Genomic DNA, 14,627 nt, shown 5'->3' with positions numbered 1-14,627 from the left:
CTGAGCTGAAGTAGAGGGATTTGATGAAACTTCTTGGGAAGTCAAACTCATACGGTGGAGGCTAAAGCAACCCCATCTTTGATGCTAATCTGCCATGTTGACTTCTGACCCCAGTCCCAGGAAGGCTTCTAAGGTTTCTACATTCACATACTTACTGTAAATCTTGCCCTTAGGTCAAAATAGTCTTGCAGTTATACCATAAGTCCTGCCCTTCGGCAAATTCTTGCATTTTCCTGAGGGTTGGATGTCAATGTCCTATACATTCCTTCAGTATGGTATATAAGACCTGGATGTATAAGCCCTCAGTCTGGGGAGTAATAGCATGGGCAACCATTATGCTGTCTCGCCGCCACCCAGGACATGGCCTCTGTTTGTAAGTCCCCATCACGGGTTTCTTTCTGAGAAACTAGATTTGTCAGCCTCTTCCTTGGCCTATGGGGGTGGGTTTGTGTATGCCTGCGCACCACAGAGCACATACCTTTAGTAGATATATCCCAGGAGATAACTACATGTGTAGATGCATAGATTTTTTTTTTTTTTTTTTTTGAGACGGAGTCTCGCTCTGTCGCCCGGGCTGGAGTGCAGTGGCCGGATCTCAGCTCACTGCAAGCTCCGCCTCCCGGGTTCGCGCCATTCTCCTGCCTCAGCCTCCCGAGTTGCTGGGACTACAGGCGCCGCCACCTCGCCTGGCTAGTTTTTTGTATTTTTAGTAGAGATGGGGTTTCACCATGTTAGCCAGGATGGTCTCGATCTCCTGACCTCGTGATCCGCCCGTCTTGGCCTCCCAAAGTGCTGGGATTACAGGCTTGAGCCACCGCGCCCGGCCTGATGCATAGATTTTTATAAAACTGCCTTTTTCTTACATTTTTCAGTGTCAATAAATGTAAGTACTGAGTACTTTAAGCTAGTGCTTCTCAAACTTTAATGTGCACATAAATGTCCCAGGATCTCATTAAAATGCTGGGGCAGGGCCTGAGACTCTGCATTTCTAACCTGCTTCCAGGTTACACTGATGCTGTCGGTCAGAGACCCTGCTGTATAGTGAGATCTTAAGTACTGTAGAGTATTCATGTAGTTTGTGCTGTAATTTACCACCAAATTTCCTGCTGTTGGACATTTTAGATGTTTCATTTATTATTATTTTTTTTGTAGAGGCAGGGTCTCACTAGGTTGCCCAGACTGGTCTCAAACTCCTGGCCTCAAGTGATCCTCCCATCCCAGTCTGCCAAAGCGCCAGGATTACAGGTGTGAACTACCACACCCGGACATTTGGATGTTTCAATAGAGTTTATGCTTTATTCTTGCCATTATAATTTCTGTTAACCTTCAGTTTTAGTTTTACTCTTAACTAGTATTGAGAAAATGCTTTTCTTGGAAGTTTATCTTGTTTGATGTCAGGCTACAGACATGTAATGCACATTTCATTCCATTTGAGATGTTTCTTATGGGGCTGCTGTGTGCCGATCTCTGTCTTAGGTGTTAGGCATACAAAGATGAACAGAGTTCTGGCTCTGCAGCTCATTCCTCCAGGAGTCTGCAAAAGAAAATTCATTTCATTTTGGTAAACAGAGATAGGGACGTGCCCAGGGATAATTGTGGTATTGAAAAATGACCTCAGAGATAAGGAAAGAGATGCTTGAGCTGGGTTTAAGGATGAAAAGTAGTTCACCAGGCAGATTGTTGGGTGGGATTCCAGATTGTGGGCACATCATGTGCAAAGGCACTGAAGCAACAATTTGGCACATCCAGGTTTCTAACAGTACTTCTTTGTGCAGTGTGATAGACAAGTTTGTCACATGAAGTTACAGAATCTGAAATAAGCTAGGAACAAGTAGGCAAAAATGTATTTTTGAAAGATGGCTTTGAGAGGACAAAATTGAGATCAGGGCATTCCAGGTGAGTGATTTCTATTAAAGGCATGTAGTGAACAGGAGAAATTCAGGAGGCATTATCGGCAGGCCCTGGGGATTGACTAGGATTGAGAATGAAAGTCTGGTTGACCTGCAGGTTTTCATCTTATGGCTGAACGGGTGGTTCAGATACCAAAAGAATGAAAGGAATAGAAGAAAATGCCAGGTTCTGTTTAGGAATGTTGCCTGAGGTGAGGATAGCAAGCAAGTCATTAGGTATATAGGTCTGGGCTTAGGTGAGAGGTCCGCATTAGATGGATTTGGTCTTCAGGAAGCCATTGTCACCCCTACTCTGAAGCTTGTACTTGTCACAAAGTTGCTGGAAGTGCCACAGCATCTGCTGCCTAAAAACCCAAGAACCCAAATGCCCACGACTGCTGTAGGAGTCACATGTAGACACCTTCCCTTGCCTGCTACTACTGCTGTCCAGAGCTTCACCAAGTCAGGGAAAAAGAAAGATTGTCTCCCAGTCTTTCACCAGTACATCCTAGGATCACAACTTCATGAGAAGCCAGCTGGTAAGAGAGAATTTGGAAAATATTTACAGGCTTATAGTCTGATGGGCAGAGTAGAACAAGAGGCAGAGCACTGTATGGTTCAGCAACAGAGCACCTGGAGGCGGAGGCCCCAGAGTCTTTCTCATACTCTTACCACAGTCATCTTTGTTCTCTGGAGGTCCACTTTGGTATGAAGTGAGTATCATTCCAGTCATCTCAGAAGCTTCCATTTTAAATATGCACAGGCTACAGGTAGTCTGCTGGTTCCCACCACTTGGCTGACCATACATGAAGTAACCACAGAGTTGTGGTGTTTGAAAACCTTCCAGGATCTCAGTTGTTCTAACTTCTCATTTAATAAATCAGCAGATTCTTCAGCAAAGGTTTATAATTAAGGCCCTCAACACTTACTGAAACTATTTTGATAGAATTATACATAATGATAAAAATTCTTGCTACACAGAATTAGAATTAAGGAGTTAAGGAAGAGATTGTTTACAGTAGCAGAAAAAAAAACAACTTGAATTTTTTTCAAAGAAGATGGCAAAACCCTAACGGGAAAAATAAAGTGATTAATGAATGAGATATAACTTCTTCCATCCAACTAAAAACTATAGTGAAGACATTATTTCTTAAATTAATATATGCATTTATTATAATAATAACTAGTGCCTATATTAGTTAAGATATAACTTTGCCTTTAATTAACAATTCCTTAAACAAGACAGAAGCTTATTCCTCTATCATAGACCAGTCCAGAAGTAGAGTGGCAGGTTTCTGCCCTATGGGGTTGTCCCAGGGGCCCCAGCTCCTTCTCTTGTTGTTCCACCATCCCTGAGTAATGTCCTCTCTGTGTGGTCCAGAGTGGCAGATCATATGTCCATATTTCAGTCAGGAGGAAGAGGGGATAAAGGAGAAGCCAGAGTATGCCAAGGGATGCACCTTGAGAATTGCACAGGATGCTTCTGCTCATATCCCATTGGCTAAAACTTAGTCTTGAGTCCTAGCTCCAGGGAGGCTGGGAAATGTAGTCTTCATTCTGGGAGGTACTATGCCCCCACTAAAAATCCAGAGCTCTATTAAGTTGAGAGTTAGGGGAAAGTGAATATATGGGGGAGGCAGACCAATTTCTACTACAGTACCCTTTGGAATATTATTTAGAACTTGAAAATTGTGAATAAAATTATTTCAAAAGAATAAATAGGGGAGCCCTGCAGCGCCTCGCCTCGCTGCCCTTGTCTCCGAGGCTCACGACGCGCGGGGCCTCCCGGGAGCTGGATGCTCGGAGCAGAAAGGCGGCCCTGGGGGCCCCTTCCGGTCCTGGGGCTGATGCCTGGCGGCGTCGCCGGGAACCCGCGCCCTTTCAAGCGCCGCTGGCTCCTGTTTCACAGGTGGAGACCCTGAAGCCCCAACAGGCAGCCTCCCCAGCACCGCCCAGTGACTGAAAAAGCTGGCACTGGGCACCCGTCTCACTCCCCACCCAGCTCCCAGGCTGCCCCACGGGAGCATCTTTGGGGAGAGACGAGACCTGAACAGACTCTGGGGCCGGATCCCCAGGGTGGGTCAGAACAGCCGCTGCCCTGAAAGCCGTCTGGGACAGATGCGTGCAGGGTGTGCCACCGGAGCTCCTTGCAGCTTGCGTCTGGGGCCACCATGTCCCTTCCTCGGGGCGCTGGATCCATCTCTTCAAGCTCAGTGGTCCAGGCCATGGTGGCAGAATCACCCCCCAGGGTGTGACGCCACGTCTTTGTCAATTCCACACAGCTGCACCCGGAAGAGCTGTGGCTGGGCGCTGCTCTGACCTGTGTGCGGTCCCCTGAATGGGTCTCAGGTGTCTTCAGAATGGCGAGGCCGCCTCATTTCCTCGCCACACAACCCTCCTGAGGACGCTGCCTGCAAATGGGCTGAATTCCTAATTTCTACCATTCAATTAAACAAGGGCTCCTTAAACCCCAAAGCTGGGAAAGCTGTCCGTTAATTTAGTGCGAAGCTTGTGGCAGCTGTCCACTCATGGGCCATCTCAGAACAGCAGGATTCCCAGGAGTCCAGCGGGACAGGGGAGGGGATGAGTGGCCGCGTCCCCCTGGCAGAGAAGGCCTTGTCTGAAGGCTACACCTGCCTCCGATACAGAGACACCTCCTTGCTCATCTGGCAGCAGCAACAGCAGAAGTTGGAGTCGGTGCCACCTGGGACATACCTGAGCAGGAGCCGAAGCATGTGGTACTCACAGTATGGAAATGAGGCCATCTTGGTCCGAGACAAAAACAAGCTCGAGGTCTCCAGGGACACAGGGCAGTCCAAGTTTTGCACAATCATGTAATTCCGATGTGAGCACCTGAGCCCAGGACCACACTTCGAGGAAAACAGACCCGAGTTTCATTCAGTTGTCTTGATTTCTAATCCTTGCTGGAAGATTTTGAATAATGAATGTGAAGATCAAACTGTGGCGTAAGAACCCAAGCAGCACAGAATCTGCCCCCGAGTCCCTCAGCACAGCTGCGGTCTGACTGGTGCACAGGACACTTCCCCTGTAGAGTCCCCTCTGTAGTCAGCTGTTGCGACATTCAGATTCTCCAGGTGCTGCTAGGGACAGCATAGGCCTGGGCACTGCTAGATGCTTGGTTTAACCAAGCCAAGAGTAACCCTCCCATCCCCGTTATAAACCACCTTTTCAAGTTTGTATAGGTTTTAGTTTTTTGTTTTTAGCATAAATGGCAGAGTAGCCGCAGCATCTCACCGGGAGCTTTGTCGCACTTACATTTTGTTTTTTGCTTTTTTGAGACAGGGTCTCACTCTGTTGCCCAGGCTGGACTGCAGTGGCACGATCACAGCTCACTGTAGGTTCGATCTCATGGGCTCAGGCGATCCTCCCAAACTCAGCCTCCCGGGTAGCTGTGGCTCCAGGCGAACTACTGTGTATAGAGACAGGGTTTCCCTATGTTGCCCAGGCTGGTCTTACACTCCTGGGCTCAAGCCTCCCATGATGCTGGGATTACAGGCGTGGGCCACCGCACCAAGCCCGCATTTATATTTTGAGTTACCAAAATGATAGTCATGTGTGAAGCATCATGGTAGCTTCCAAGTATTTGCGGCCCACCGGCCAGTGGCTCCAAAACACATTCAGGAAACTTGAGAGTTGTAAGTTGCACATGTGTGGCGTACAGTGATTTCCACGTAGTAACAGGGCTGAGCAAGGCAGGCTCTCCATCAGACTTAAAGCATTCAGCCTCTCTGCCCCCAGGCCGACACTGACATGTGTTCACTGTCGCTGCCACAGCTGGCCACCTGTGTGTTCAGTCTCCATGAAGGATTCACCCTCTGCTCTGACATCTCCTTGGCTACACAAATGTGCAGGTGTCTCTTGTCAAAGCTAATTTTTCTTTTCTAAATAAACATCTTTTAATACAAAAAAAAAAAAGAATAAATAGGCAGGCACAATTAACATATTTTTTAAGAAAAGTTTTTTTTAATTGCCATATTCTCTTTTTTTCTTTTTTCTTGATGTAACACTTCTGCTTTTAATGTAACTTTCTTTTTAAACTTTTTTATTATATAAATTTTAACCATACACAGAAATGGGGAGAATCGTGTAGTGAGCCCTAGTACCCATCTCCCAGCTTTAATAAGTTACCAGCTTAAAGTTAGTCTTATCTATTCTCCCTGGCCCTCCACTTATCCCCTTCCTGAGTTTTTGAAGCAGATCTCATTTTCGCTCTTTGATCTGTAGATAATTCTGTATGTAGCTCTAAAAGGTAAAAGTCCTTTTTTAAAAAAATAAACTTTAAAGTTTAGGATAATTGTATTCACATGCAATTGTAAAACACAATCTAGACAGATTTTATGTACGCTTTACTCATTTTCCCCCACTGGTAGCATCCTGCAAAACTATAGTACCATATCACAGCTGGAGTCTGACATGGATACAGTCAAGATGTAGAACATCTCCATCCCTTTGTGTTGCCCTTTTATAGCCACATCTACCTCCCCTTCCACAACCCCTGACACTCACTAGTCTGGTCTCCATTTCTATAATTTTGTCATTTTAAGAATGTTAAAAATCAGCTGGGTGCAGTAGCTCGTGGCTGTAATCCCAGCACTTTGGGAGGCCAAGGCAGGTGGATCACGAGGTCAGGAGTTCGACACCAGCCTGACTAACATGGTGAAACCCTGTCTCTACTAAAAATACAAAAATTAGCCAGGCATGGTGGCACACACCTGTAATCCCAGCTACCCATGAGGCTGAGGCAGGACAATCACTCGAACCCGGGAGGCAGAGGTTGCAGTGAGCCGAGATTGGTGCCACTGCACTCCAGCCTGGGCAACAGAGCAAGACTCCATCTCAATTAAAAAAAAAAAAGAAGAAGAAGAATGTTGTTAAGAATCATACAGTATGTAACATTTTGGTTTCAGCTCCACATAGTTCCCTCTAGATTCATCCACTTTATTGCATGTAACAACAGTTCATTCTTCTTTATTGCCGGATAGTATTCCATGGTATGGATGCAACATATAAAGGCTCTTTGAAAACCATAATCCATCCTCCTAACTCTCCCCTCTCTTTCTCCCCACTGCCCTCTTCACTCTTCCCCTCTCTTCACAGCAATGCCAAGTGAGTACACGTATATGAAACTGAGAAGTGATTGCTCGAGGCCTTCCCTGCAATGGTACACCCGAGCTCAAAGCAAGATGAGAAGACCCAGCTTGTTATTAAAAGACATCCTCAAGTAAGTACCGCCCCTGGGACTGTAGATCCCCCTGCTTTGGGTCAACTGTGTAGAAGTAGGAGAAAAATTCAATGAGAGCCTCAAGATGGCTAATGTTGGAGAGGCACACTTGGTCAAAGGCTCATTCAAAGGCACGTCTGAGTGAAGACTGAGTGCACAGCTGGAGTGGGCCTGAACAGCTGACTGTATAATTGGTAAGTGCACAGTGCCCAGTAGCTGCTCAGGCCCTGTACCTTGGCCTGGATGCCTGGGAGAGCAACTCTCACTGTGCACTGCTCTTCATGCCCTTATTTAACAAAAGAGGGCTTTTCCCTTAGCTATTGTAAGTTAATCTAAAATATGGTTAATTAAATTTCCCTGAAGGCACTTGAATACTATTAAATATCGAATACTAAAAATGATAACAGGTGTTTGAGCCAGGTCACCCTTACATGCTAATAAGTGGTAGAATTAATGAAGGAGGAACTTGGCAGGTTTTTTTTTTTTAACATATATACCAGTCAAACCCAGTTGAAAATTGCCCTTTTTTCATGTCTAAACATAGAAATCCAATCTTGCAATCTAGTCTTCTGTCTCACTTTACTGACTTAGGAGGTGTAGGAAAAAAGGAAATTTATAAGAATAAAGCTTATGTCACATTCAGCCTCCCTTTAGTCACCAACCAGTATTTATTGAGGCCCACAACGTGCCTGACATGCTGGGCGCCAGCCACAAGGCAGCAGGGGAGATAGACCTGCGTCCTGTGCTGCTTAGGCTATAGGTGAGGTGGACTCACACCGGGAATTAAGGCACAGTCTGATATATGCTACAGACACTGGGCTTGCCTTCACGCCCTTTTCTTTTCTTTCTTTCTTTCTTTTTTTTTTTTTTTTTAAACTAAAATAAGGGAAGTATATTCACTGACTGTAACACCTTTTCTGGGGCTGAAGAGAAGAATAGGTAATATTAGGTTTACAAGATTAAAAATTCAAAAAGTATTAAAGAGTCTCAGTGAAACAGCTTCTCATCCCTGCTCCCCATTTCCCCTCCATACTTAAAGATAACCAGTGTCACCAGTTTCTTGTGTATATGAGAAATATTTTGTGTGTGTGTGTGTGCTCTGCCATGCCCCCTGCCCAAATCCACTTTTACACAAATTGATAGCATCCTGTTCACTTATCATTGTACACAATCCCATTGTACACAAGGGAAGAATTAAGATGCTTGTCCAAGTTGTCATGGGAAGCCTGTTTAAATTAGAATTTTAAAGTTTTAAAAACGCTCCCACCAACACTTCATTGTATTCTCATCCTCAAATATTAAGAAATATTTTGTATGTATTATGTATAGAGTATTATGCTAGATGCTTTTTTTGAAAAAAAAAACTGCCCCTTTGTTTAGCAAATGGATTATTTTCTCTTTAATTATTTCTTACATTTGTTTTTTCAAGAACAGAATTGTTTAAAGCAGTGGTTCTTAAACTTTGGTTGGAACTTTTTAGCTTGTGGTTTGTGTCACTGGAGAACTTATTAAAAATGAGATTTCTAAAACTAAGACTAGACTCAGCTCTTTTCTCCAAGTCGTGTGTGTGTGTGTGTGTGTGTGTGTGTGTGTGTGTGTATTAAACCATATAATAGTGTGAATTTATCAGATCTTTAAAAATATTTTTTAGGTCATCTTAAGGGTAACTAATGATCTCACTTCCCAGTCAGCCTCACTTCTGGGTAGAATTCTTTAGAAATACTATGAATAGACTGTTTCTTTTTTTTTTTCTTTTTTAAGGACTGACAGAATTTTAAAGTCACAAAAGATTGAAGCCAAGATTCTATCGCTCAAGTCTATTACTTGATTTGAAGTTCAATAATTGGCATTGTGATTCAGGTTTTGTTACAGTGCTCTTGCAAAAAAAAGGTTATTCTGTGTTTGCTTATAACAAAGACAGTCATAAATGACTATTTTATCTTGTCAGGAAAATAGGAAATGGCCCCTTCCTTTCACCCCAACGTCAACGTAAAGATTGTAGTTTTATGCTGCATAGCAGGCAGACTCATTTAGGATTCCATTTTCAGTTTCACATTGCATCTCATGATTCTCACATGACTACATCATAATACCTAATTGATTTTTTTCCAGATGTACATTGCTTGTGTTTGGAGTGTGGATCCTTTATATCCTCAAGTTAAATTATACTACTGAAGAATGTGACATGAAAAAAATGCATTATGTGGACCCTGACCGTGTAAAGGTTAGATATCCCATTGGTGTGGTTTAAATGAAAACATTGCCAAGCATATGCTTAAATTATAATATTAGTCTACTATGTTACAAATATGTTAATAAAAGTTTGAACACAGAGGGGAAAGTACTTAATCTCAGCACTCCAAAACCAAAGACAACCTTCTTCTAAAAACCTACCACTAACTACTCCACAGTAGCATTCTCCCATTTACTGCAGCTGGGATGTGGGATGAGGTAGGCTCAACCCAACAGGCTCTAGGGCTCCTCTTGGAATTAATTTGTCCTGATGCTGTAAAGTAAACAACAAAGAAATTCTCTTCTTGTTTGCTTGTCTCCCTTTTTTTTTTTTTTTTTTTTTTTTTGAGTCAAGGTCTCGCTCTGCACCCAGGGTTGAGTGCAGTGGCAAGAACACGGCCACCTCAGCCTTCTGAGTAGCTGGGACCACAGGTGTGCATCACCATGCCTGGCTAATTTTTTAATTTTTTTGTGGCGATGGGGTCTTGCCGTGCTGCCCAGGCTGATCTTGAACTCCTAGGCTCAAGCTATCCTCCTGTTTTGGCCTCCCAAAGGGCTGGGATTACAGACATGAGCCACCATACCTGGCCAGAAATTCTCTTAATATCATCTGTCCTTCGTATGTTTTATTTTTAATTTTAATGAATTCACATTACATTGCAAGATTTTTCTTTCCGCTTACATTTATGTTTCCAAATCAAGTGACATATCGAATGCTCATTTCACTGATTATTTTAGTTGCTGGATTATCCGATAACATTAGCCCAGGATGGAGGAAGAGATGATTTTAAATAAATTAGCATGGGAGGAATGATAACTGACATGTATGGATGCTGTATATATATTATCTCATTTAGTCATTGTGACTGGGAGAGATCCCAGTACCATCTCCATCTTACAGATGATGGCTTGAAAGGTTGAGCTGCTCACCCAAGTTAATGTCTAGTTTAGCTTGCTAGTTTATAATGTAGTTTAGTGCTCCTGTGTACCAGGAGGTGTTCTAAAAGTGTATTAGCAATGTTAGCTCATTTAACTCTTATCACATTCCTGGTGATGTAGTTGCACAATCATCCCCATCTCACAGGCGGGGAAACTGAGGAGCAGGGAGATTTACTAACCCGCCCAGGGTCACCTGCGGCAGTACGTAGTGAAGCCCAGGCTTGAACTCAGTGGTGTGGTTTCAGAGTCTGAGCTCCTGACCACTCTGCTCTCTGCCTGGGTAGGGAGTGTCCACAGAGAAGCCCAAAGTTAAAAGCAGCACGGTGCAGAGAGGAAAGAGCTGAAATGTTTTACCTCAATTCAAATCTGACTGCTACTTAGTAATGGTGAAACTCTGTGCAGGTGACTTGATTGTTTTGAGTCCCAGTTTTCTCAGCTGTGAAATGTAGAAGTTGAGTAAGACAATATACACAAAATTCCTTTCTTGGTCCTAATCTTTACTCTTAACGTTTCTACGTTAATTTGTGCATCCTTTGAAGTGCCTCCAGTTTTTTTTGTTTTGTTTTTTGTTTTTTGTTTTTTTTTGTGTGGTACAGACAGGTATAAACAAATAAATGAAGAGCTTAGTTAGCAAAGGCATAGCTTGGCTTCTGCAAAACTATTGAGTCTCGGGGTCTTGCTGTCGCAGGGCCAGCCTTCCCGGCATAGGTGTCCTCAGGTGTCTGTTGGCTCATTTCATTTCATCAGCATTAACACATCTGCTTTGGTCGAGTAGGATGTGCCCTGTACCCTCTGCTCAGGTTTCCGTCTCCTCCTGCACTGTCTGGCCTTGCAAACATACCTCCCCCCATCCTTTCCAGTTCCACGTCCCTTCACAGCTCTCTTGGATAAAGGTTTTAGACATCCGTTCTCTGTTTTTGGCTCCTGAGAAAGTCTTTAAACGATGGCACTTGGTAAGGCTTACTGATGGTCTGGGAACTCTTCCCTTTGTTTCTTCGCTGCTGTTCTCCACTTTCTGTATGCATCCTCTTTTTCCTGTCCATTACCATCTGACCGACTGACTGCAAAGTGATTTTTCTAAAGTCTGGGTCAGTTGAGGAGAGAGGTGAGCTTTCCTGTACAAGGCCAAGCATACTATTCCACAAGCACAGGGTGGAGAAGGTGTGTTTTAGTAATACCCTGGGGGAAATCAACTTGGTAGTTTTCCTGTCCAATCAGGGCCATGTGTCAACCTGTGCCCCGGCTTCCTGTGATCATTTTGAACTTAAGCCACATGGTCTGCTTGTCTTTGCAATGGTCAGTCAAGTGCTCTGGTTGTTAGGCTGTTACTTGTTAAGGCTCCCCTAAGGAATCCTAGTGATTTGTGAGAATGAACAGACGAGAAACTCAAGATCACCTCCCTGAGGAATCATGGAAGGGATAGGAACATCTGCATAGCCTTAAGGAGAGAAGACCTGGTGCAGGGCACATGGCGGTCAGTGTCAATGAGCTGCCACCCCCGATACAGGCTGCAGAAGGATGGGCGTGCCCAGGTGGCCTTAATGGCAGAGCTCTGTATCAGGGGGTGGCAACCAAGCTCAAAGGAGAAAGGTTTGACAGTCCCAGGCATCCAAAGATGGGATAAACAGACCGCCTTTGTGGTGACTCTCTGGAGGTCTTTAAGAAAGTCAGGGGTCTGGCCGGATGTGGTGGCTCACAGCTGTAATCCCAGCACCTTGGGAGGCTAAGGTGGGTGGATCATGAGGTCAGGAGTTCAAGACCTGCCTGGCCAACATGTTGAAACCCCATCCCTGGCCGGGCGCGGTGGCTCAAGCCTGTAATCCCAGCACTCTGGGAGGCCGAGACGGGCAGATCACGAGGTCAGGAGATCGAGACCATCCTGGCTAACACGGTGAAACCCCGTCTCTACTAAAAAATACAAAAAAAACTAGCCGGGCGAGGTGGCGGGCGCCTGTAGTCCCAGCTACTTGGGAGGCTGAGGCAGGAGAATGGCATAAACCCGGGAGGCGGAGCTTGCAGTGAGCTGAGATCCGGCCACTGCACTCCAGCCTGGGCGACAGAGCGAGACTCCGTCTCAAAAAAAAAAGAAACCCCATCTCTACTAAAACTACAGAAATTAGCCAGGCGTGGTGGCAGGCACCTGTAATCCCAGCTACTCAGGAGGCTGAGGCAGGAGAATCACTTGAACCTGAGACAGAGAGGTTGCAGTGAGCCAATATGGTGCCATTTCTCTCTAGCCTAGGCGACAAGAGTGAAACTCTGTCTCAAAAAAAAAAAAAAGAAAGCAAGCAAGCCAGCGGTCCTGTAGGTAGAATTCAGACATCAGACAGGGAGGGGCTCAGGGACCTTTCTGATCCCTTCCATGTCTGAGATTGTATGGTTCTCAGCAATTCGCCAGGGCCTGACTGGAAAATGAGGCTGGTTTCGTAACCTGGGGCTTTCCCAGTTCTGAATTCTGGGTGGAGTTGTCTCAATCAGAAGGCTGTCAGAGAACACCTGCATGCAGCCCCGCCATTCCCCAACTCAGTGACTTTCAGACTGAACCTCACTGCTACTTCCAGGCTCCTCTGAAGCTTGCCAGAGTCCATCGGTATTATCCTAATTCATGTGAGCTTCTCATCCTGCCATCTAAAATATAAGTTACTTGAGAGTAGGGACTGTGTCTGTAAAAATACATAGTTCCTGGTATTCCAGGGAAAGGCGTAGTGAGCCAGGGCTGCCCTTTAGAGTCTCCTGCTCTTCCCATTGCCCTGGTTGTGCATCTCCTCACCTGCCATCCTGCATCCAGCGATGCCCTGCTGTGGCTGGAGTAGTCGTATTCTACAATTTGAATCTAATATGTTGCTTCCCTCCTTAAAACTCTTTGATGCCTCTCCTTTACCTTCAGGAAAATACCCAGACTCTTTAGTCTGGCCCATGAGACCGTTCATGACTTGATTCCTACTGATCTGTTCAACCTCTTTGTGCCACCTCCATTGTCCCAGCTCTATGTATTTTAGGTACACTCAACCCCTCAAAGGTCCTTGGGTGAACTTCTTCTCTTCTTTGCTTTTCTCTCTCTCTTTTTTTTTTTTTTTTTTTTGAGATGGAGTCTCACTCTGTCTCCCAGGCTAGAGTGCAGTGGCACAATCTTGGCTCACTGCAACCTCCACCTCCTGGGTTCAAGTGATTCTCCTGCCTTAGCCTCTTGAGTAGGATTACAGGCATGCACCACCATGCCCAGCTAATTTTTGTATTTTTAGTGGAGACGGGGTTTTGTCATGTTGACCAGACTGGTCTCGAACCCCTGATCTCAGATAATCCACCCGCCTCGGCCTCCCAAAGTGCTAGGATTACAGGCGTGACCCACTGTGCCCAGCTTCTTTTCTTTCCTTTTCAACAGGGCCTCACACTGTCACCCAGGCTGAAGTGCAGTGACCTGATCATTGCTCACTGCAGCCTCAACCTTCCGAGTAGCTAGGATTATAGCTTGTACCACCATACCTGCCAATTTTTTTTTTTTTTAGAGACAGGGTCTTACTATGTTTCCCAGGCTGGTCTCAAGCTCCTGTACTCAAGGGACTCAAGTGATCCTCCTGCCTCAGCCTCCCAAAGTGCTGGGATTATAGGCATGAGCCACCATGCCCTGTCCTCAAAACACCTTTATTGAGATATAATTAACACACCGTATAGTTCACCCATTTAAAGCATACAGTACAGCCAGGCGTGGTGGCACCTGTCTCTAATCCCAGCTTTTTGGGAGACTGAGGCAGGAAGGATCATTTGAGGCCAGGAGTTTGAGACCAGCCTGGGCAACATACCAAGGCATCATCTCTATTAAAAATGAAAACATTAGCCTTGTGTGGTGTCTCACAACTGTAGTCTCAGCTACTCCAGAGACTAAGGCGGAAGGATCACTTGTGCCCAAGAGTTTGAGGTTACAGTGAGCTATAATCATGCCACCGCACTCCAGCCTGTACAACAGAACAGAACGAGACACTAAGAAAAAAAAGGGAGACAGTGCAGTGATTTTGTGCAATACACTGTGGTTTTAGTGATTTACAGAATTGTGCAGCCATCACCATGATCTAAGTTTAGAAGGTTTTTAGTATCCCCAAAAGAAACTCCATATCCATTGGTAGTCACTCCCTATTTCCCCCTACCCACAAATCCTAGGCAACCAGTAATCTACTTTCTGTCTCTGTAGATTTGCCTATTATGGACATTTCATGTTATCCATTTCATGGTCTCTTGTGACTGGATTCTTTCACTTAGGATAATATTTTCAAGGTACACACACTTTGTAGCATGTATCAGTACTTCATTATTATTTCTGGATAATACCT

At 44.9% G+C, this 14,627-nt stretch overlaps 2 protein-coding genes across 7 annotated transcripts in view; both read left to right on the top strand.

The window, feature by feature from the left end:
* ST3GAL5 (ST3 beta-galactoside alpha-2,3-sialyltransferase 5) overlaps positions 1-14,627 on the top strand; it is a 55,090-nt gene that overhangs the window by 23,342 nt on the left and 17,121 nt on the right. For 3 of the 6 annotated variants that reach the window (XM_033175339.1, XM_033175340.1, XM_033175341.1), the window contains 2 exons: positions 7,008-7,131; positions 9,244-9,355. The exons of 1 other annotated variant lie outside the window; for it this stretch is intronic. In XM_033175339.1, the coding sequence (XP_033031230.1) occupies positions 7,008-7,131; positions 9,244-9,355 (236 nt within the window). The remainder of the gene's footprint in view (positions 1-7,007; positions 7,132-9,243; positions 9,356-14,627) is intronic. 2 more of the 6 variants (XM_033175342.1, XM_033175343.1) reach the window with 1 other exon arrangement.
* LOC117062148 (putative uncharacterized protein BRD3OS) lies at positions 783-5,825 on the top strand. Its single transcript, XM_033175347.1, has one exon. The coding sequence runs from the start codon at positions 4,473-4,475 to the stop codon at positions 4,725-4,727; it is 255 nt and encodes an 84-aa protein (XP_033031238.1). The 5' UTR covers positions 783-4,472; the 3' UTR covers positions 4,728-5,825.

This window comes from Trachypithecus francoisi, unplaced genomic scaffold, assembly GCF_009764315.1.
Source record: "Trachypithecus francoisi isolate TF-2019V2 unplaced genomic scaffold, Tfra_2.0 Lachesis_group17, whole genome shotgun sequence".
Classification (NCBI taxonomy): Eukaryota; Metazoa; Chordata; class Mammalia; order Primates; family Cercopithecidae; genus Trachypithecus; species Trachypithecus francoisi.
Note: the sequence above shows the minus strand (reverse complement) of the source record. Positions and strands in the feature narration are given on the sequence as shown.